The sequence below is a fragment of the Chiloscyllium plagiosum genome, chromosome 2 (assembly GCF_004010195.1).
Source record: "Chiloscyllium plagiosum isolate BGI_BamShark_2017 chromosome 2, ASM401019v2, whole genome shotgun sequence".
Lineage (NCBI taxonomy): Eukaryota > Metazoa > Chordata > Chondrichthyes > Orectolobiformes > Hemiscylliidae > Chiloscyllium > Chiloscyllium plagiosum.
In genome coordinates, this window is record NC_057711.1 from 145,229,369 (window position 1) to 145,251,570 (window position 22,202).

Below are 22,202 nucleotides of genomic sequence, written 5' to 3' on the forward strand. Positions count from 1 at the left end.
AGGGCCTGTACTGCGTTGTATTCTTCTATGTTCTATGTTCTAATTATTCAAAAATTCAAAACCCTCCCTCCTGCACCATCCCTGTAGCCACGTGTTCAATTCTTCTCTCCCTCCCCATTACTCGCCTCGCTAGCATGTGGCACAGGCAACAAACCAGAGATAACTCTGTTCTAGGGCCTGTACTGCGTTGTATTCTTCTATGTTCTATGTTCTAATTATTCAAAAATTCAAAACCCTCCCTCCTGCACCATCCCTGTAGCCACGTGTTCAATTCTTCTCTCCCTCCCCATTACTCGCCTCGCTAGCATGTGGCACAGGCAACAAACCAGAGATAACTCTGTTCTAGCTCTAAGCTTCCACCCTAGCTCACTGAATTTCTGCCTTAAATCTCCATCTCTCTCTTCCTACCTATGTCATTGGTGCCTATGTGGACCACAACTTGGGGCTGCTCCCCCTCCCCCTCAAGGATCCCGTAAACACGATCAGAGACATCATGGACTCTGGCACCTGAGAGGCAACACACCAACTGTGAGTCTCTCTCATTCCCACAGAACCTCCTATCTGTCCCCCTAACTATGGAGTCCCCAATGACTAATGCTCTGCTCCTCTTCCCCCTTCCCTTCTGAGCAGCAGGGACAGACTGTGTGCTAGAAACCTCTTCCCCATTGCTTATCCCTGATAAGTCGTCCCTCACAACAGTATCCAAAACAGTGTACTTGTTGTTGAGGGAACAGCCACAGAGGATCCCTACACCGCCTGCCGGTTCCCTCTCCATTCCTGACTGTAACCCATCTACCTTCTTCTTTTACCTGAGGTGTGACTACCTCCCTGTAACTCCTCTCAATAACCTCCTCCGCCTCCTGAATGATCCAAAGTTCATCCAGCTCCAGCTCCAGTTCCCTAACACGGTTTTCAAGGAGCTGGAGTTAGATGCACTTCCCAGAGATGCAGTCAGCAAGGACACCACTGGTGACCCCCCACCTCCCAATTTCTGCAGGAGGAACATTCAACTGCCCTAACCTCCATTCATACTAGTCTAAATTCCCAATGAGTCTACTGAAAAAACTAAAAAAAGAAACTAGTCACCTTACCAATCTGGTGTACAACCTTTTTTTTGCTTAGAGGAGGAAGGCGAGACACTACCCAAGTAGTGTTTCAGGTAAAGTAACCATCCAAATATAAAGAATAACTTCCCCAGCAGTCCCTTGTCCAGCTCCTGCTCAGTGTGCGTGCTGCCTGTACACCAGGTAAGCTTTTATATCCTTTAAATCTTCAGTTTTCACAAAGTTCTGAAATGTGCTGTATTTTGACTTGAGATGTTAAGCTGAGGCTCAGTCTGCCATTTTCGACTGTATAAAACAATCCCATTTGCCAATGGCTTCAATTTGCTGCATTCCTTCACCACCTTATGGAGATGGATATCTGCCAATGGCAATAGCAGTGAACATAGGCGGATAGATATGAAAATACACGTCACTAGCTGTTGGCCAGTTCGTCAACATCATTGCACCCCTCGGCCATCTTCCTAGAGACTGTATCTGTGTCCAAAGAGGTAACCATGCTCAAACAGCAGAGAGAAAATGAATGATAGTTAATGGCCTATTAGGACCTGTTTTCAAAGGCCGGTGTTGGAATTTTCGAGTCAAACCTCTTACTCCCGGAATGTGCAGGAAAGAGGCTTTTGCCAGAGAAGCATTCCCAGCTGCAAACCAGGAATCAGTACTCCAGATAGGTTTTGAGGCCCTCCACCTCCCTCATGTCAGCCTCTCTCAGCAGGGTGCTGATGCAAAAGGCAAAACGCTGCCCCAAAAGCATTACTGCTGATACGCAAGGTGGTATCCCATGTAAATTCTAACCTATTCCCCCTGATAAATGTGCTTTCTCTCCTTACTCTTCAGTCCTTGGAACTTCAAGTGTTTTCAAGCAGCACAGAATAACCATGAAGTTTGAGATTTGTACAGTAAAATTTCTTTCAACATATGCTGTGACAACTAGCACTGGCAAAGTCTTTAACCAAGCCCACATGTAGCATATCACATAAAGGTGTCACCTCATGACTCCAAGAAATTTCAACCAGAATGCATTCATTAGATTTGGAGCAACATACGATGATGCCAATGTGTGGTCTATTGACAAATTTATATTAGTTTATTCCACATTACCTCCACATTTCACATCAAGAACTAATCTTTTGAAGTACATCTGAAGAAATTTTGCTTGGTATGCAACCCGTGGAAACCAGTGTGTGAACAATGGAGGCCATCAGGAATGAAAGAAGGGAGAAAACTTGCATTTATATTGCGTTTCTCGTAGCCTCGGGACATAAAGTATTTAACAGCTTGCAAATTTGTTGAGATGTGTATTCACCTTTGTTTTATTTAGTAAATTGAAGATGCTGAATTGCTCACAGCAAGCTTTCATAAAAATATTCACAGAAGCAATTCAGAGGTGCAGGTTGAAGAATCTATATATTGGCCAGGACAGTGGGAGAACTCTACTTCAAGCACTGCTGTTAGATCTTTAACATCCATCCAAGATGACAGACCAAGCCTCAGTTTCACATCTCAGCTAAAATACAGCAGTCAACAATTCAAAACCTCATGAAAACTGCACTGAAATGATTCTCCATTTAAGTCTCCAAGCCAGCTCAAGTTTATCGAGAGTGGAAGATGGAATGTGGCCCATAAAGCATTGTCATAGTCCTGTCCACAGGTGAGGGTTTCATCAGCAATTGAGCTGATGTGATTTTGAGACAGCCACATTATGGAGGTGGAAGTAGGTCATCTTTGTACTGGAGGAGGTATGAGATCAAGGTCATATAGAATGTTATGAATGGCCATGTTCAACCTCAGACAATTGCCAGAGAGTGAGATGGAATCAGTGAGGGGTTGGAGCTTATAGCAGGAGCTGACAACATTGGATTTGGTTTTCCCAATGTCTGCAGCCCATGCTATAAATTCTATTCCCACAACAATTCCATCTCCCTTTCTGGCAAGTGTAGTTCCTGAATTATGTTGTTCTATGATATCAGGAATGAGCAGCACGTTGTAAAACTGGATCAGGAGTATGCCATTCAGCCCCTTGGGCTTGTTTTCCTTCAACAATTACATAAATCTACCTTAACTCCATTTGGTTGCCTTGGTTCCATTGGTCTGAATGCACTTGCCTAACAAAAATCTATCCATCTTATTTCTGAAATTTTCAATTGATTTAGCCTCAGTGTTTTGAGAAGATAAATTCATATTTCAACTACCATTTGGGCAAAATTTTACCAAGAAACAGCTAAGTGTCAATTCTGGAGAACTTCATGGAGGGTTTCTCTCTGTGAAGAGGAACAAAGAACAGTAGAGCACAGGAACAACCTCTTCAGACCACCAAGCCTGCACCAACACACGATACCTGTCTAACCTAAAACCATTTGCCTCCATGCAGTCTGTCTATCCCCCTACTCCCTGCCTATTCATGTAACTGTCATGTTGCCTCTTAAATATTGCTATTGTATCTCTTCCACGACCTCCTCTGGCAGTGTACTCGAGGCACTTACCACCCTCTGTGGGAAAAACCTGTCTCTCATATCTCTTCTAAACTTAAACCTACGTCTCCTAGCAATTGACATTTCTAACCTGCGAAAAAGACTTGGAGAGACCACCCGTTCTATACAGGACTCTCATAATTTTGTAAATGTCTATGAGGTCACCCCTCAGCCTCTGACATTCAAGGGTAAACAAACCAGGTTTTCCAATCTGTTCTCATAGCTAATACTCTCTAAAATGGGCAACATCCTGGTATACCTTTTCAGTACCCTTGCCATAGTCTCCACATCCTTCTGGTAGAGCGGTGGCCAGAGCTGTACGCAATATTTCAAATATACTCTGTGCCACAAACAATGATGGCAGGACTTCTTGATCGTCTTTTCCACTTGTGCTGCCCCTTTCAGGAAACTGTGGAGTAATCTACTTTTCCCCAGTTCCTGCCTAATAATGTGGTAATTAGCTTTCCCCCAGTTTAATACTTTCACCCCAGGATTACTCTTAGCCTTATCCAAAAGTAACTGAAAACATACAGATTTGTGATCACTGTTTCCAGAATGCTCTCCACACTGAAAATTCAACTACCTGGCCAGACTCATTCTCCAATACCAGGTTTAGCATGGCCACCTTCCATAAGTTGAACTATATACATATTGCTTCAAGAAACCCTCCTGGATGCATTCTTACACCACTCCCCATCTAAGCCCCTGGCATTGAAAGAGTCCCAGTCAATATAGGGGAAGTTAAATCATGACCTGTAACAACCCTGTTATTATTACATACTTCCAAAATCTGTCCTCATATCTGTTGCTCTATCTCCCACTGGCTATTGGAAAGGCTTGTAGTACAACCCTGTCAAAGTATCTTACACAATTCTCCAGTGATCAGCTCATGCCTGATGAAGGGCTTATGCCCAAAACATCGATTTTCCTGCTCCCTGGATGCTGCCTGACCTGCTGTGCTTTTCCAACACCACACTCCTGACTCATTATGTATGCACTTCAGCTGCTGCTTTTGTCACCAGCAGGTGGAGTATTGAAACTGTTGTGATCTTTTGGGATTTCCAACCCAGCCGCTATATTTCAAGCCCAGCTGTGGTCCAGGTCAAACACTGCTACAGTGAGAAAGAACGTTAAATCGGAGGATACACTGGTAGCTCAGGTGACACTTCATTGTAAATAAAATCTCACATTTGTAAAAAGGCATTGCTACTTCACATCATCAATCTGATCAAATGAATTTACAACAGCAGTTATAAGAATCAAGTACAGACTGAGTGCCCTTCACACCGTATCATGTTCGAATTCTGTCTAAAGGAGTGCTAGTCTTTCCCTAACCCCCAGCAGGGCAATGTATGTTGTCAGTATTCAGTGTGGGAGCATCACTTGCAAAGGTTGTAAAACCTTCAAATGGTTTAAAATGTTAAAACAAAAACAAAGTATGGAGGATGTTGGAAACTGAAGTTTAAACAAAAAGTGCAATAAAAACATAGCAGTTCTTTTCGAGTCCAGTGATCCTTTGTCTGAACTGAAAATAGCTGGAAAGGGTGGGGGGGAATGAATAAAGTGGAGAGAAAGTAAGGTCGGGGGAGGAGTGAGGGGTGCGGTAGTGACATAGACAGAAAGCTGATAAGATAAATGCTTGAGAGGGGGTTAATGAGAGGTGTAAATGGTTGAAAATGGATTAGCTGTGCAGGGAGCAATCCACACACAACAGGACCTGGGTGTGTGGGGGAAGAATAACAAACATAGAAAAGAGTGTTCATGTTCTGAAATTCTTAAAAATTTGATTCCCTACAGTATGGAAACAGGCCCTTCAGCCCAACAAGTCCACACTGACCCTCCAAAGAGAAACCCACCCAGACCCATCCCCCTACCCTATATTTGCCTCTGACTAATGCACCTAACACTCTGGACAATTTAGCATGGCCAATTCACCTGACCGACACACCTTTGGATTGTGGGAGGAAGCCCACACAGACATGGGGAAAATATGCAAATGCAACGTGGACTGTCGCCTGAGGTGGGAATCAAACTCACGCCCCTGGCACTATGAGGCAGCAGTGCTAACCACTGACCCACCATGCCACCCCAGCACTACTCTTGGCCTTATCCAAAAGTAAGTTAAAACTTACAGATTTGTGATCACTGTTTCCAAACCACTCTCCCACTGAAACTTCAATCACATTTAAACATAAATGTTGAGTCCACAGGGCTGTAAGGTACTAGGCGGAAAATGGGGTATTCTTCCTCCAGCTCGTCTTGAGCCCGGCTGGAACACTACAGGCCTAAAACAGAAATGTTGGCGTGGAACATGGTGGTGTGGTGAAGCGACTGGATTGAGTGAAGTGCAGATAAGTCGCTGCCTCACCTGGAAGGTGTGGCTGGGGCATTGGATAATGCAAAGAGGTAAATGGGCAAGTGTTGTCATTTCTACAATTGCATGAGAAGGGGCAGTGCAGGTTTGGGGAAGTGTTGGGACTGAAGGAAGAGTTATCGTTTATTGAACAATAGCTGAAGCAAAGAACAAATAAAAATAAGTTGCGGATGTAGGTTTGCTCGCTGAGCTGGAAGGTTTGTTTTCAGACATTTTGTCACCATACTAGGTAACATCTTCAGTGAGCTTCCGAATGAGGCACTGGTGGCATGGCCTGCTTTCTACTTATATGTTTGGGTTTCCCTGGGTTGGTGATGTCATTTCCTGTTCTTTTTCTCAGGGGATGGTAAATGGGATCCAAGTTAGTGTGTTTGTTGATAGTGTTCCAATTGGAATGCCATGCTTCCAGGAATTCTCGTGCGTGTTTGGCTTGTCCTAGGATGGATGTGTTGTCTCAGTCGAAGTGGTGTCCTTCCTCATCCGTATGTAAGGATACTAGTGAGAGAGTGACATGTCATTTTGTGGCTAGTTGATGTTAATATATCCTGGTGGCAACCAGAACTCTATCAACAAACACATTGACTTGGATCGCATTTACCACCCCCTGAGAAAAAGTACATAGGAAATGACGTCACCACAGGAAATGACATCACAGATCCAGGGAAACCCAAACATATAAACAAAAAGTGGGCCATGGCACCAGTACTTCAACTGGAGGCTCACTGAAGATGTGTCCTAGTATGGTGACGAAACATCTGAAAGCGAACCTTTCAGCTCAGCGAGCAAACCAACATCCAGAACCTCAACCTGAGCTACAAATCTTCTCAAAACTAGCTAAAAATAAGTTGCATTTGCTTCTGGGACTAAGCTAGTGCTTGCCTTTGAATTAGCAACAAATTTACAGTCAATGAGTGATCACTTCACCCAGCTAGAAGTAGGTGTCAACTAAAGTCCTGTCTAGCTTGTTGTACCCAACACTACAGGACAATACCACACTGAAGGTGATGCTTCCCCTGCTCAATGACCTCAGCTTCCTCCTTGGATAAGCATTGCTAATCTCCCAGCTCTCCGTCTCCATCACATCCTTTCTTTGCATGCTCCGGTTGTGCAGAGCACTGCTCGCAACAACTATGCGACACACCTTGACGGGACAGTACTACAAGGGATCCCCCCTCCCAAATAATCCAAGCATCGGTACCTCATGTCTGGTAATGGCCCTGCCGGAAGAATGGGCTGTATCGCATCCACACTCAGCCTCTGGCAAAAGATTGTGTAAAAGAATCATCAGCCACGGATACACAGAGTAACTTTGGTCTCCCAGTAACCATCCTTGTAAGGAATCAGATCCTTGAAATTTACATGAGAGTTCTTAAGGATATAGGTATCACGGCATACCAACTATGGGGATGAGCGGTGAAGTCTTGGATAAGCAACTCTCACTCTGACGCATTGCCCTCCATGCCTTGAACATACTATAACAATGGAGTTCCGGCATGGTCCATAACTGTCCTCATTTTATTCACGAACAACAGGTTAATAAGAGGGCACTTTGCCTGGGAGGCCTCGATATCCAGCCATATTGACCCCAGATCATTACCTGACCAATCGCACACAAAGGACAGCAGGGAACTCAATTGATACCTCCTGTTGTCTGGGAAATCAACTCCTCCCATCCTTGAGGCAACTGTAAATTTCGTGAGGAGCCATCCACAATGCCAGACAAAGGAACTAAACTAATCCATAAGTTTCTGCAGCGTTGACCTGGGAAACATTATATGGAGCATACACACGGGATAAAACAAACATTTTAATGAGGGCTATTCGGCGCAACCATGAATTTGGAAGACCCTCCCATCTCTGGGGATCCAGCCTAATATTGTCGAGCAAGTGAACAAAGTTAGTCCGAAATAACCGATCAAACTCGGGGGTAATAGAGTTGCCGAGGTATTGGAACGCCACCCATGACAACTTAAAGGGGAACCTAAGGCCACCTCTAACCTCTCAGACTTCCTTGAGGTTCCCCAAAGGCATTGCCTCCGATTTTGCAAAGTTAATCTTATATCCTTAAATAGCCCCAAATGAATTAATACATTGTATCAGATGGGTTACAGAGGTCATCAGGTCCGATAAAAATATAAGAACATCATCTGCATACAGTGTAACCATGTGTACCCTCGATCCTCTTCCAGAGTGGTTATGTGGATGTTCTGACGAGTGGCCTCTGCCGGCGGCTCTATCACTGATGTAAACAACAACGGTGAGAGGGGGCAGCCTTGATGACTACCCCTGCTAATCCTATAGTTCCCAGGCTTCACCCCGTTGGTGATGACCGCAGCCAGAGGGTGGCGATATAAAACCTCCACCCACCGAGCAATGACCCCACCCAACCCAAACCACTCTAAGACATAAATAAGATATGGCCATTCCACCCGGCCAAATGCTTTCTCTGCATCTAAGGAAATCACCAACCACTGAATCAATTGTCGCTGACAAGCTTGGACAATATTCAGCCACCTGCTAGTATTATTAGAGGACCTACAGCCCCTTATAAACCTGTCTGGTCCTCTTTGACAATATGGGGCAACACTTCCTCCAATCTCAGTGCCAAGATCTTAGACAGAATCTTGAAATCTGAATTTAATAGAGAGATGGGAGGCACAATCTCAGGAACATTCCCCTTCTTAAGAATGAAGAAAATATTAGCTTCTCTCAAAGATGGTGATTGGCATTCGTGCATATAGGATTGATTGTAACCAAAAGAGAAAATGCTGGAAAATCTCAGCAGGTTTGGCAGCATCTGTAAGGAGAGAAAAAAGCTGACATTTTGAGTCTAACTGACCCTTTGTCAAAGCTTGGACAAGGGGTCAGTTAGAGTCGAAACGTCAGCTCTTTTCTGAGATTTTCCAGCATTTTCTCTTTTGGTTTCAGATTCCAGCATCCGCAGTAATTTGCTTTTATATAGGAGTGATTGTACATCCCCAACATTGGCCCTGACAGAATCCCTATAAAGTCCATATAAAACTCACCCAGAAGACCATCAGGGCCAGCCGCTTTCCCACTCTGAGGTTGCCTAGCTGCCTCCTGTATTTCCTAAACTGTCAAGGGGGCATTAAAAAGAGAGGCCTTCTCCAAGGTTACCCCTGGGAGGTCCAGGTTCTTAAAAAAGGCTTCCATTTTAGCCCTCCAGTTCTCGCAACCTTCAGACCAATACAATTCACAGAAAAAACTCCAAAAAGCCTCATTAATCCTTTTGGCATCGTATGTAAGAACCCCAGCGCTGTCTCTAATTTCAGTAATGGATTGGGGAGCACATTTTGTTCTCGTCAGATATGCTAAATACTTCGCTGGCCTATCCCGATACTCGAACAGCCTTTGCCCAGGAAAAGCAAGTTCTTTCTTTGCGGTTTGTGTAAGTTTTGAATACAAGGCAGCCCAGAGGACCACCATCCACTATACCTTAGTCACTAAAGGCCTTGCAAAATGTGCCGCCTCAGCAGCTTTCAACCGCATCTCAAACAGACCTTGCTGTTCCCCCTTCTGTCGTTTCTGACTAGCCAAATAGGAAATAGCTAATTCCCTAGCAAAAGCTTTAGCAGTTTCCTATAGCATTGATGGACTATTAGCCGTGCCTGAGTTGATAATCAAGAACTCCTGAAACTCCTTCAAAATGTATTCCACAAATTTGGAATCCTTAAGGAGAAAAGGATCCAAACACCAGTGCCACAAACCTAGCCCCTCACTCTTGGCCTTAACCTCCAAATATACTGCCGTGTGATCAGAGATAGCTATGTTCCCAATTTTACAACCCATAATCGAATCCAGAAAGGTCGAGGGAGCCAAAAAAAAATCAATCCTCATGTGACATTTATGTGGGTTTGAAAGAAAGGGGAATTCCCTGCCAGTAGGGTGAAGACATCTCCAAATGTCCACCAGCCCCAACCCCTCACAGAAGTCAGCCACCTGCTTGGACTGCAAAGAGATGGGGGCCCACTAGACATCCTGTCCACTGTTGGATCCAAAAGGCAATTAAAATCCCTCCTTACAATAATGTGCCATGTTCCAAAGGCACTCAACTTAGAAAAGGCACAAACCAAAAATTTGAGGGGATGCGCTAGAGGATAGTAGACATTTAAAATGCCATATTCCTCCCCATGTATCGGGGCCTTATGTATCACAAACCACCTTTGCTCATCATTCATTTGCTCTAATAATGTGAATGGAAGATTTTTCTGGATGAGTACCACCACTCCCCTATTTTTAGTTATAAAGGATGAAAAGAATACCCGATCCTAACTCCCCACCGCCCCCCCCCTCCCGTTGTAACTTCAGGTGTTCCCCATTATCAAGATGGGTTTCCTACAACAGAGCAATATCAATCCTTTCCCTCTTAAGGGTAGAAAGCACGTTTACCTTTTAACAGGCAAAATGATTTCCCTTGATGTTCTAGGTGCACCATTTAACAAGACACTGAGCCATATCCCCTTTCAGAGACCCTTGAACTCCCGGGAGGGAGAACCCTGCTTGCAATGCACCGAGTACAAGTAAATAAAGACTCAATGAATTACAGAAACGTGGGAACAAAAACTACTTTATCATAACTACAAACAACTATTGCTACCAAAAAACTACAATGAAAACCAACTATAAAATCTTGAATGGGAGATTCTCCCCTCTGCCCATAGGGGGCACTCATCCTACCCATCCCCTCCTTCACAGCTCCTTCAGGCTCGGACTGTGCCCCAGCCTTAGGCAAAAAACAGTAAATAAACAAGGAGACGATTAAGACAACAAAAAAAGAACAAAGTCAGGATAAGCACTCGCCCATTCCTGGCTCCATGTCACCCCTACGTGTGACTAAAAGAGAAAGAGAACAAAAAAAGAAACAACAAAGGACACCCACAAAATTTCCCATGATAAATCCAGTTATAAAAATATAATAGGAACAACATATTCCAAGATTTTAAAAAAATTATTAGGGAAAGAGAAAGAAAAAAAAGTGGGGACAAAGGGAAAACGCAGGGAAAGAAGGAAGAGAGGACAAACATTAACCGTATTCTTCAGACCAATCGTTCTATTTTAAAGTGTCTACAAAGTTCTTGGCTTCATCCACCAAGTCAAACTTACAAACTGAGTTCTCATGGCTGAAACGGAGCACTGTGGGGTGCCTCATGGAATACTGGATACCCAGATTCCTCAGCCTCTTTTTACCTTCATCGAAGGACTTCCTCTTTTGAATTACAGCAGCTGAGAAATCCTGGAGAAACATGATTTTTGACCCCTTGCACAGCAGTGCCTGTGGATCTTTCCCCAATAATCTGGAAGCTTCTATCACTCATTGCTTGTCCTTGTATGTGAGGAAGTGCACTAGGACCGGTGGGGGTGCTGTGCCGGCCCAGTCCTGTGCACTGTGACCCTATAGGCCCTTTTGATCTGCAGCCGACTGGACTCAATTTGAAGGCCCAGGAACTGCAGCAGCCAGGGTTCAAAAACCTGAATGGCTGCCCATCTTCTTCATTCTTCAGGAACCCGACAATCTGAAGATTCGTCCTCCGACCTCAATTTTCAAGATTGTCAACCTGATCTCGCCCACACCTCCTGCTCCAGTACCTGGTCCGTTCGGATGAGGACTCAATCGCCACTTCTGAGGCCGAGGTACGACCTTCCACCTCCTCCAACCACTCTCTGAGCCCCTGGAGTTCCCGTTCATGCTTCTGCAGCATGGACCTGATGGGTTGGACCTGGGTACGGATCTCCTCGATTGCAGTCTCAACCTTCGCGGTAAATCTCACCATCGCATTCGCCAATTCCTGTGAGCCCGTCAGGTCCCCGGGGGGTTCGGGAGAGGCTGCTGCTGCAGTCTCTGACATGCCCAGTGCTTCAGGGGAGTGTCCTCCCTGCTGCTGTTTGCTCGCTCTTTTTGGCATCCAACCCATTCCCAAAAATTAACAAATATGTGTTCTGTAAGGTTTTAAACTAATAATTCCTCCACATAAGTTGGCCAGTGATGGCAAAAAAACACCAATATGTCTTGGTTGTTAGGCAGAGCCGTCCATGACAGTTCTACAGAATCACCGCCATCTTGCCGAGTCACCCACTTGATGATCTTAAAAAAATGCTTGTCACGGGGAATTGAGATGAAATTATGTGATCTTGCAAAAGATTGCATCAGTAACAGCCTAATACATTTGTGGGTTGAAGAGTGAGAAATTCCATTCAGCTCCACAGTGGATACTTGGGAGTAGCCAGTTGCACAGAAATCTGGAGCAGCTATTACCATAGCAACTACTGGCTCAGGATGGTCAATCACTATTTCAAGTCATGCTCAGAGGTCTTGTTTCAGCAGTTGAAATAGTCCTCTGACGGTGTTCTGGGACACCCTGTCTATGACAGCACTGCACCTCACTCATCGGAAGAAATGGCATTGAAGATAATAGGTAATGGGTCCCCTGCATGTTTTCCGCATCCTAAAGGTCCCCTCAGCTGCAATTTTTTCAAGTGGATGCTGTTCGGCAGCTGCTGGAACTTGCTGTTGGTTCTGGGTTTCTGAAATATTCCATCCTCCTCCAGTTCTGAATCCTCAACCCTTGCGGTCTGCATCCATTGGTCACAGTTCCAATGAGCCAATGTTGGGAATATAAGAAACTGAACATGTAATGTGAGCAGTCATCATTTGTATTACAAGCAAATGACAGTTTCGCTAAATCTGTCATATTTGGTCCATATGGGACTCAAACAAGAAGGCCATAGAATTCAAAGTTTGTGCGAAGATTTGTAGCTCGGGTGCTCGTTGTTGTGATTCTGTTCGCCGAGCTGGAAGTTTTTGTTGCAAACGTTTCGTCCCCTGGCTAGGCGACATCATCAGTGCTTGGGAGCCTCCTGCGAAGCGCTTCTTTGATGTTTCCTCCGGTGTTTATAGTGGTCTGTCCCTGCCGCTTCTGGTTGTCAGTTTCAGCTGTCCGCTGTAGTTGTTGGTATATTGGGTCCAGGTCGATGTGTTTGTTGATGGCATTCATCCACAAACTCCATGCCTCTAGGAATTCCCTGGCTGTTCTGTCTGGCTTGCCCTATGATAGTAGTGTTGTCCCAGTCGAATTCATGTTCTTGTTGTCTGCGTGCGTCAACCGGAAGCGGCAGGGACAGACCACTATAAACATCGGAGGAAACATCAAAGAAGCGCTTCGCAGGAGGCTCCCAAGCACTGATGATGTCGCCTAGCCAGGGGACGAAACGTTTGCAACAAAAACTTCCAGCTCGGCGAACAGAACCACAACAAGGCCATAGAATGCCTATACCTGGATCTGGAACTCTGATAGATGGAACTTATCTCAATAGTTGCAACACAAGCCGTGCTGTGCAAATGTAGCAGAAAATTACAAAAATTGCAGGGAGATTACTGAAAACTTGTCTCCCACCTCCGATCCAACATCACTCAAGAATTGCAGCATTGCACATATGTTGTCAAATACTTGCAGTTCAAAACAGAGGAAATCAGATGCCCTTTTGTAGCCAATGAGATCTTAGAATGCATTTGTGAACTGTGGCCCACAGGTGAAACTTTTCAAGTGACCTAGTGATTACTTTTACTTCACAGAATCAAAGAATCCCTACAGTGTGGAAGCAGGCCATTCAGCCCATTGAGTCCCTATCAAACCTCCGAATAGCATCATACCCAGACCCACCTTCCTACCCTATCCCTGTAACCCTGCATTTCCCATGGCTAATCCACCTAGCCTACGCATCCTAGGACATTATGGGCAATTTAGCATGGCCAATCCACCTTTGGACCGTGGAGGGAGAATGGGATACCTGGAGGAAACCCACGCAAACACAGGGAGAATGTGTAAACTCCACACAGACAGTCTCCCAAAGATACAAGATATGGAGATGACTGTGATCAATTCACAATGACTAATGAGATGGTCAAGATTGCTACTTACTCGGATCTGTTTTCCCTATAGTTTGGATGTTGCATGCATTTCACATGCAGGATGCTTTGATTACAGATACCTTCAATCCATACTGTGGAAGTACTTAATTATTATATTTGTCTTTCGAAAGGTCTCCAAGTGCTCTCATGTACTGCCCATGTGTTCAAATAGGGAAAAAAAAGTCCCAGTCACTCCATTCTGAGTGCCTTCACAGCCATTTTCCATATCCATTGTGCACTTACAATGGAAATGTGGATAGAAAGTTTGCCTGACAGAATGGGTCACATACTCAATCTGGGAATTAAACTGCACCCCCACTGCCCCCATCCCATCCAAGCCCTCCTCCATGCCCCTGAATCTCTATGTTCCTTTCATCATTGTTCTCCATGTGGACCCTATTAGTACTGAGCTTCCACACAATCGTGCCCAATTCTTTCGTCTTCATCTCCCAGCAATACCCTGTCACCCAAGCCCCTTAACCTTGTCAATCATTGTGCTGCACTATCAAAGTAGTTATAGTCATCAATAAACTCAATAGTATATTGCTATAATACACACCTTCCTCTACACTACTATCTCCCACCCTTAAATATTGTGTTGTCTCCCTTCACTATTATTGTTGCCTCTGCATCCCAGTATGTTGCCTTCAATCTCCAAAATGGACTTCTCCAGCTTTCCTACCACAGCAGTGACCCCTGAATATCATTGAGAAGACCTCCCAGATCTGACTGTGGCCCACCTCCTGACAAAACTAGATGGATAGCCCTGGCTAATCCCTATGCAGCTTCCTTATTGGCTTACCACAGAGCTCTCCACTGATTGAAATGCACCTGCAAGGTTGGCCATGGCATAATTTACAGATGACAGTGATACAGAACTCCTGACTCCGATCACCCCGAGCGTGTGGAAGCCCCTGAACTGAGATCAGGCGCTGCTTTTGACTGACTGTGGCTGAACCCCACCCTCCCACACCTCCAACTGATGACAGTTCCTTTCAACCTGAATGAAAACCACTCTTTTTAGACTTTGAGACAGGGCTATTTGCTCGAAGAATATTCAGAGTGTTTTCTATGTAAGCTGTTGGCACATGTCGTAGTTGGCATAACTTGGTTCTGTATAGCAACATGTTCATCTCCCTGACTGATGACTACTGACAGCCATGACAAGCTGCTTAGCATTGTATCAGCACTAAACAGCAAGGCAATACAGAATTATTGTGAGCTTTTAAGTCCCATATGAGGCAGCAAAGCAGATGAGGGCAATGCATGCCAGAGATGCAGTGAGCATTCAGGTAGGCACAAAGTGAGTGTGCATTAAGTAAGCATCCCTGAGATGCACCCTGGTTCAAATCATGAGGTAGGTACTTGTCTCTGTGCACTTAGTGGTCTCTTACAATGAAAGATGCCTGTGCACTGTCAATGTGGAGAACAGCATTCAATGTGCGTCATGACAATGTTGTGAGGCTAGTGTTTGTCTGATGCCAATACGACTCCTGTCAAGACAAAGACCCAGAGGAGCAAGTGGCAAGCTGAGGCTGCTGGGTAACTGCTCTGACTCCCGTGTTGGGAATTATTGATGTCTAGTTTTGTTCTTCAGTGCATGGAAGAATAATAAACAGTACACAAATGAAGTGAGATGAGATATTAATGACATGATAATGCATGCTAATTCACTTCTCACCAGTCACTAGTGAGATTTTCATTTCGCGGTTCAAAACCTATTTTCACAATTGTGTTTTTTTTTTAAATCGACGTTAAGAATCTAATTTTTCCAACCTTTCCACATTTTCCCAAACTGACTCATTGTTGCCCATGTCATTTAGAAGCTGGGGAGTTCAGTCCAAAGCTCCAGTGAATGCAAATAATTCACCAATAGCCTAATTGATATCTACCTCCAGTCAATCACATCTACACCATCAACACTCACCCAAAACCAACCCCTCACCCCACACATCAACTTTCCCACTCATCAGCCATACCTCCTTAAATAGAAACACAAACTGATAGAGGAACCCCATCTATGGAGCGAGATATAGAATTCACATTTCAAGTCCAAAGCGACTCTTCTCCGGAATTAGATTAGATTAGATTCCCTACTGTATGGAAACAGGCCCTTCAGCCCAACAAGTCCACATCGACACTCCAAAGAGTAACCACCCATACCCATTCCCCTACCCTATATTTACCTCTGTCACTATGGGCAATTTAGCATGGACAATTCGCCTGATCTGCACATCTTTGGATTGTGGGAGGAAACCCACGCTGACACAGGGAGAATGTGCAAACTCCACACAGACAGTTGCCCGAGGTGGGAATCGAACCCGGGTGTCTGGCACTGTGAGGCAGCAGTGCTAACCGTGCCGCCCATAATTCCCACCTCCTTGCTCAGTCTGGCCTATATGTGACTTCAGTTTCACATTAGTGATGAATAATTCCCTTATTGATTGGCCGAGGGAATTACATTGCAGTTGTTCAAAACGAAACACCACCACCTTTTCAATAAATGGTGACATTCTGGGTGGTCAATAAATGTGAGGCAATGCCCACATCCTGAAAAGGAATAAAAGGTCATTCGAAAATTTCAAATGAGAATCAGTCGCGTAAATGGGCACAGACCACAATGGCCACTTTGCATTTGACATCATTTTTCAATTCACGAGGATAGGAGTAGCTCAGAATGTGAATCTTGCTGAAAAAGAGATCTGTTGCAGAAGCTTTTCATTTTGCACTCATCAGGACAAATGCAAGAATGCCACATTTCAAACAATCACATCACCAATCACAATAATCAAAACAAGAAGAAAAGTGTGTTGAGTAAATAGAAATCAAACAATGTAACACTTGGATCTCATACCTCATCCATCCATTCCTTAAAGGATCTTTCCCATTTTCCTGGTTTCTCCAGGTGCAGATAGGTGTCAAAAAGAATAAGATAAAAATACCTCTCCAGGTACTGTAGACTACGCAAGTGTAAACTTGAAGCACTATCTTTGTCCTTTGCCCTTTTTGACTGAAATAAAGAAAACGAACAATGTTTTGAAAATATAAAATTTCTGATTTATACTTGTAGAATCAACTTTGTACCATTTGTACTAATACCAGAACCTCCTCAGTTGATCATGTGGATTTGAAAGTTATAACATTGTCTGACAGTGCTGGGGTTTGGGAAAAAGTATGATGTCTACTTAAAAGCCAGAAAGTTACCAATTCCTGCGTGGGATAGCAGGGGAGGAGCAGTTATACAATCAGGTAGGAAAGCAGAGCTTCATCTGGTAGCTTACCAGTGCTGGAGTTTGAGGCTCTTTGTGGCCAACTGATGGCCATTTTATGGTCTCCTGTCACTACTGTTGAGGGGTTTCCACACCACCAAATGGTATACCCTGGTAATGTGGCTTCAGGGGCTCAGGGAGGTCGGTGGTTATTGCCTCCAGCATAGGCATCCAGTGCCCCGATTTGAGCATGACCCCAGCAACAGGTCACCCCATCTTACTGTGTACTCCAACCTCTTGGCTGTTCTTGTTCAGACAGGAGTTGCAGTCTCAGCTATAACTATCTCCCCCTTGAGACTGCTTAGGATTGGAGAGTTGCTGGTCATCGGGGTCATCTGATTGGCTGGGCAGCTCTGGGAGGTGGGACATCCTTTCACATCGGAGCAGAAGTACAACTGCAGGCGAATTTCGCTTCATAAGAACAGCGAAGACTTTGTGTAGCTTCCTGGGCCAGCAGGGGTAGGTTCAAACCAGACTTTTCACCCACAATCTCTGTGTAAAATTCAATGCCTGAACTTATGAGTGACATCATTTTTCAATTCACAAGGAGAGGAGCAGTTTACAAAGTGAATCCTGCTGAAAAAGAGACCTGTTCGGAATGCAAGTATCCTCTGATTAGTTGATGTATCTTGATTTTTTTTCACATAACAAGTAGATAAATAATTGCAATCCCTTCACACAAATACATTATGATTTTTTTCACATAACAAGTAGATAAATAATTACAATCCCTTCACACAAATACATTATGATTTTTTTCACATAACAAGTAGATAAATAATTGCAATCCCTTCACACAAATACATTATAAAAATAAACCTCTGCAGATAACGCGGGAGACACTTATTCCATTTACTATTTGCTCGATTATGATATGAAATTTAAAGCTCCAATCTAATAATAACCCTTTCCATTTGGAGTGGTGCAAAGGCAATCATTGTTAACTGAGATCTGTGAATGATTAATATAGCTATTTCTTCTCCTTACCTGGCAGCTGACAATCATTTGTTTTGTATTCCTTTGTTACTTTTAAACGTTTTTCACTTTTCCTTACAAATCCTTTTGTTAGTGAAAATTGCTGTATGTTTTTTTCCTGATTTTGATACAGATTTAACACTGGGAAACCATGCTCATATTGAGGAGTTTGAAACCACCTTTAACAATATCTTTCAATTGATAAACTCCATTTAAGTAATAATATGAATTTGTTTAATCAATCCCCTGTTTCATGATCATTGTATCATATGACTACCAGATGGACATTTATTTTTCATCCAGCACTTTCTAGGTTCATAGAAACTCTACAGTGTGGAAACAGGCCATTCAGCCTATCGAGTCTATACGGACTCTCCAAAGAGCATCCCACCCAATCCCACCCATCCCTGAAACCCAGCATTTCCCATGACCAACCCACCTAGCCTGCACACTATGGCAATTTAGCATGGCCAATCCACCTAACCTGTACATTTTTGGACTTTGGGAGGAAACCGGAGCACCCAGAAGAAATCTACGCAGACACAGGGAGAACATGCAAACTCCACAAGTCTCCCAAGAGAGGAATCAAATTTGGTCCCTGGCACTGAGGCAGCAGTGCTAACCACTGAACCACCGTGTGGCCTTAAAAGCACAGTAAAAAAACTCAAGGTGAATGACCTTGATGGAATGCACTGAAGGATGTCAGTCTAGAAACAATAGGCTCAGAGACTCAGACCACAGTTCATCAATCCTAAGACAGCCAAGTTGTGTTGGGATGCTGGAGGATAGTGAGTGTTACACTTCTGCTCAATGAAAGGAGCTTAGACTAACATGAATACAGTTGAGGAGAAAAAATAATTAGAATTTATAAATTTAAGATATAAAAATACACAGAGAAATCAAGAACAGTCAGTATGGACTTTCTATAGGCAAGTTGCAAAAAGTAATAACAGACCAGATCAAATGAAAGGAATGCAAGAGCAAATCAAAATAGAAAGAGGCAGAACATATATTTTCAGAAGGCCTTTAGGGTTGTAGAGGGGAACAGACCCTTCCATCCAACCTGTCCATGCCGACCAGACATCCTAATTATTCTCGTTCCATTTGCCAGCCCATATCCCTCTAAAGCCTTCCTATTCATTTACCCACCTAGATGCCTGTTAAATGTTTTTATTCTACCAGTCCCCACCACTTCCTCTGGCAGCTCATTCCATACACGCATCACCTTCTGCGTGAAAAAGTTGCCCCTTAGGTCCCTTTTAAATCTTTCCCCTCTCACCCTAAATCTATCCTCTCTAGTCCTGGATTTCCCCACCCCAGATGAAAGACCATGTCAATTTACTCTATCCATGCCCCTCATGATTTTATATGCCTCGGTAAGGTCACCCTCAGCTTCCGACGCTCCAGGGAAAACAGCCCCAGCCTATTCAACCTCTCCCTATAGCACAAATCCTCCACCTTGGCGACATCCTTGTAAATCTTTTCTGAACCTTTTCAAGTTTCACAACATCATTCCCGAACCAACAGACTTGCCTGAGGGCCATGCTAATACTAACAGTAGCCCAAACTTGTAACCCACTTTTCTTTTGTCTCTGCATTGGATTCATTTAAATAGGGCCATAGCTCAATATTGAGGAATTGCTGGCCTCACCAATCAGATGCAGGGAATGAATGCTGCATCTGCAGAAATAAAAGTATTCAATTTTTTTCTCTATGCTCCCCATTGTAGCAGCAAATACTATATGACTGAATTTTACATTTAGTTTGAAAGAGAATGGAGTAGATCCAAGATTATTATACTAAAGTATAAGTAAGACCATAAGAAATAGGAACAGTAGAGGGTTATTCAAGTCCGCAAGCCTGCTCCACCATTGCTAGATAATGGTTGATCTGATACACCTCATGATCACTTTCCTGCCCTTTTCCCTGTAACCCTTGATTCCCCCATTGATCAAAAATCTATTGATCTCAGACTTAAATGTACCCAAGGACTCTGCCTGCACAGCCCTCTGTAGTAAGGAGTTCCAAAGAATCTCAAACCTCTGAGAGAAGAAATTCCTCCTCATCTCCATCTGAACTGACACACCTTTATTCTGAGACTATGACCTCTGGTCCTAGACTCTCCCATGAGGGGAAACATCTTCTCAGCATCTGTTCTGTCAAACCCCTATGTGTTTCAATGAGATAACTCACTCTTCGAAATTCTAGTGAGTAGTATCCCAACCTGTTTAGTCTTTGCTCATAAGACAATCTCCATTCCAAGGATCACCCCAGTGAACCTTCTCTGAATGAAACATCTTCCCTTAAATAAGGGGACCAAAACTGCTCACAGTACTCCAGATGTGCTCTCATTGGCACCTTGTACATTTACAGCAAGACGGCCCTACTCCGAAACTCCAATTGAAAAAAGAGTCAACATTGCATTAGCCCTCTGGTTTTATGCTGCACCGGTGTATTAACTTTCTGTGTTTTGTACACAAGTATCACAAAGTCCTTTTGTGTAATAGCATTCTGCATGTTAGTTTCCTTCAAGTAATATTGTTTTTATTACCCTTTCTTTTGAGATGAATTGTAAGGGAACAAAAGCAGAGCTAGTTAAAGTAAACTGGTCAATTAGGTTAAGGGATAGGTTGACAAATGCAATGGCAGACTTTTATTTCACCATGAAAAATATTCAATGGAGGGATTTCACCATTCGTGCTTCACTAAAAGAAATTAAAGATGCTATCAAACTTGACTAATAGACTTATGATTACATAAAGATTGGTAGCAGGTCTGAAGATTGGACAGAATATGAAGAACAGCGAAGACTGATTAAAGAAATAAAAAGGAGGAAAGAATTAGAGAATGAGAAACAGCTAGTTTGAAGTATAAAAACAGACATAATGAGGTGATACATATGTGTAATAACAAATAGAATCAACAAAGCATTGATACAATAGAAAGTTAGTCCATGAATTTATTAATGGAAAATAATAATGATAAATGATTTGAAGATATTTTCTGATTCAGTCTTCACTATAGAGAGTATAAGTAACATGCTGAGGTAGCTATAAATCAGAAATGCAAGGGAGAGATGAACTCAAGAAAATTACAAACTCTAAGGAAGTAACACAGATCAAGTTGGCGAAATCTTGAAACATTACAGAGGAGGAGTTGCTGGATGTCTTGAAACACATAAAGGTGGATAAATGCCCAGGACCTGATCAGGTGTACCCTAGATATCTGTGGAAAGCTATGGAAGTGATTGCTGGGTCCCTTGTTGAGATAATTGCATCATCGATAGTCACAAATGATGTGCCAGACGACTGGAGGTTGGCTAAAGTGGTGCCACTATATAAGAAAGGTGGTAAAGAAAAGCTAAGGAACTGTAGACTGGTGAGTCTGACATAGATGGTGGGCATGTCTTTAAGGACAAAAGGGTAACTAGGGAGAAAATAGGGCCCCTCAAAGATCAGCAAAGCAGCCTTTGTGTGGAGCCACAGAAAATGGGGGCGATTCTAAACAAGTATTTTGCATCAGTATTTACTGTAGAAAAGGATATGGAAGATATAGACTGTAGGGAAATAGATGGTGACACCTTGCAAAATGTCCACATTACAGAGGAGGAAGTGCTGGATGTCTTGAAATGTATAAAGGTGGATAAATCCCCAGGACCTGATCAGGTGTACCCTAGAACTCTGTGGGAAGCTTGAGAAGTGATTGCTGGGCCTCTTGCTGAGATATTTGTATCATCAATAGTCACAGGTGAGGTGCTGGAAGACTAGAGGTTGGCTAACGTGGTGCCACTGTTTAAGAAGGGCGGTAAGGACAAACGAGGGAACTGTAGACCAGTGAGCCTGACGTTGGCGGCGGGCAAGTTGTTGGATGGAATCCTGAGGGACAGGATGTACATGTATTTGGAAAGGGAAAGACTGATTAGGAATAGTCAACATGGCTTTGTGCATGGGAAATCATGTCTCACAAATTTGATTGAGTTTTTTGAGGAAGTAACAAAGAGGATTGATGTGGGCAGAGCGGTAGATGTGATCTATATGGACTTCAGTAAGGTGTTCGACAAAGTTCCCCATGGGAGACTGATTAGCAAGGTTAGATCTCACGGAATACAGGGAGAACTAGCCATTT

General features: G+C 43.6%; 1 protein-coding gene across 1 annotated transcript in view; it reads right to left on the reverse strand.

Annotated features, from left to right (window-relative positions):
* The window catches only part of LOC122558317 (paladin-like), a 127,453-nt gene that overhangs the window by 10,167 nt on the left and 95,084 nt on the right, over positions 1–22,202 (reverse strand). Inside the window, exon 19 of the mRNA XM_043706751.1 lies at positions 16,688–16,843. Within this exon, the coding sequence (XP_043562686.1) occupies positions 16,688–16,843 (156 nt within the window). The remainder of the gene's footprint in view (positions 1–16,687; positions 16,844–22,202) is intronic.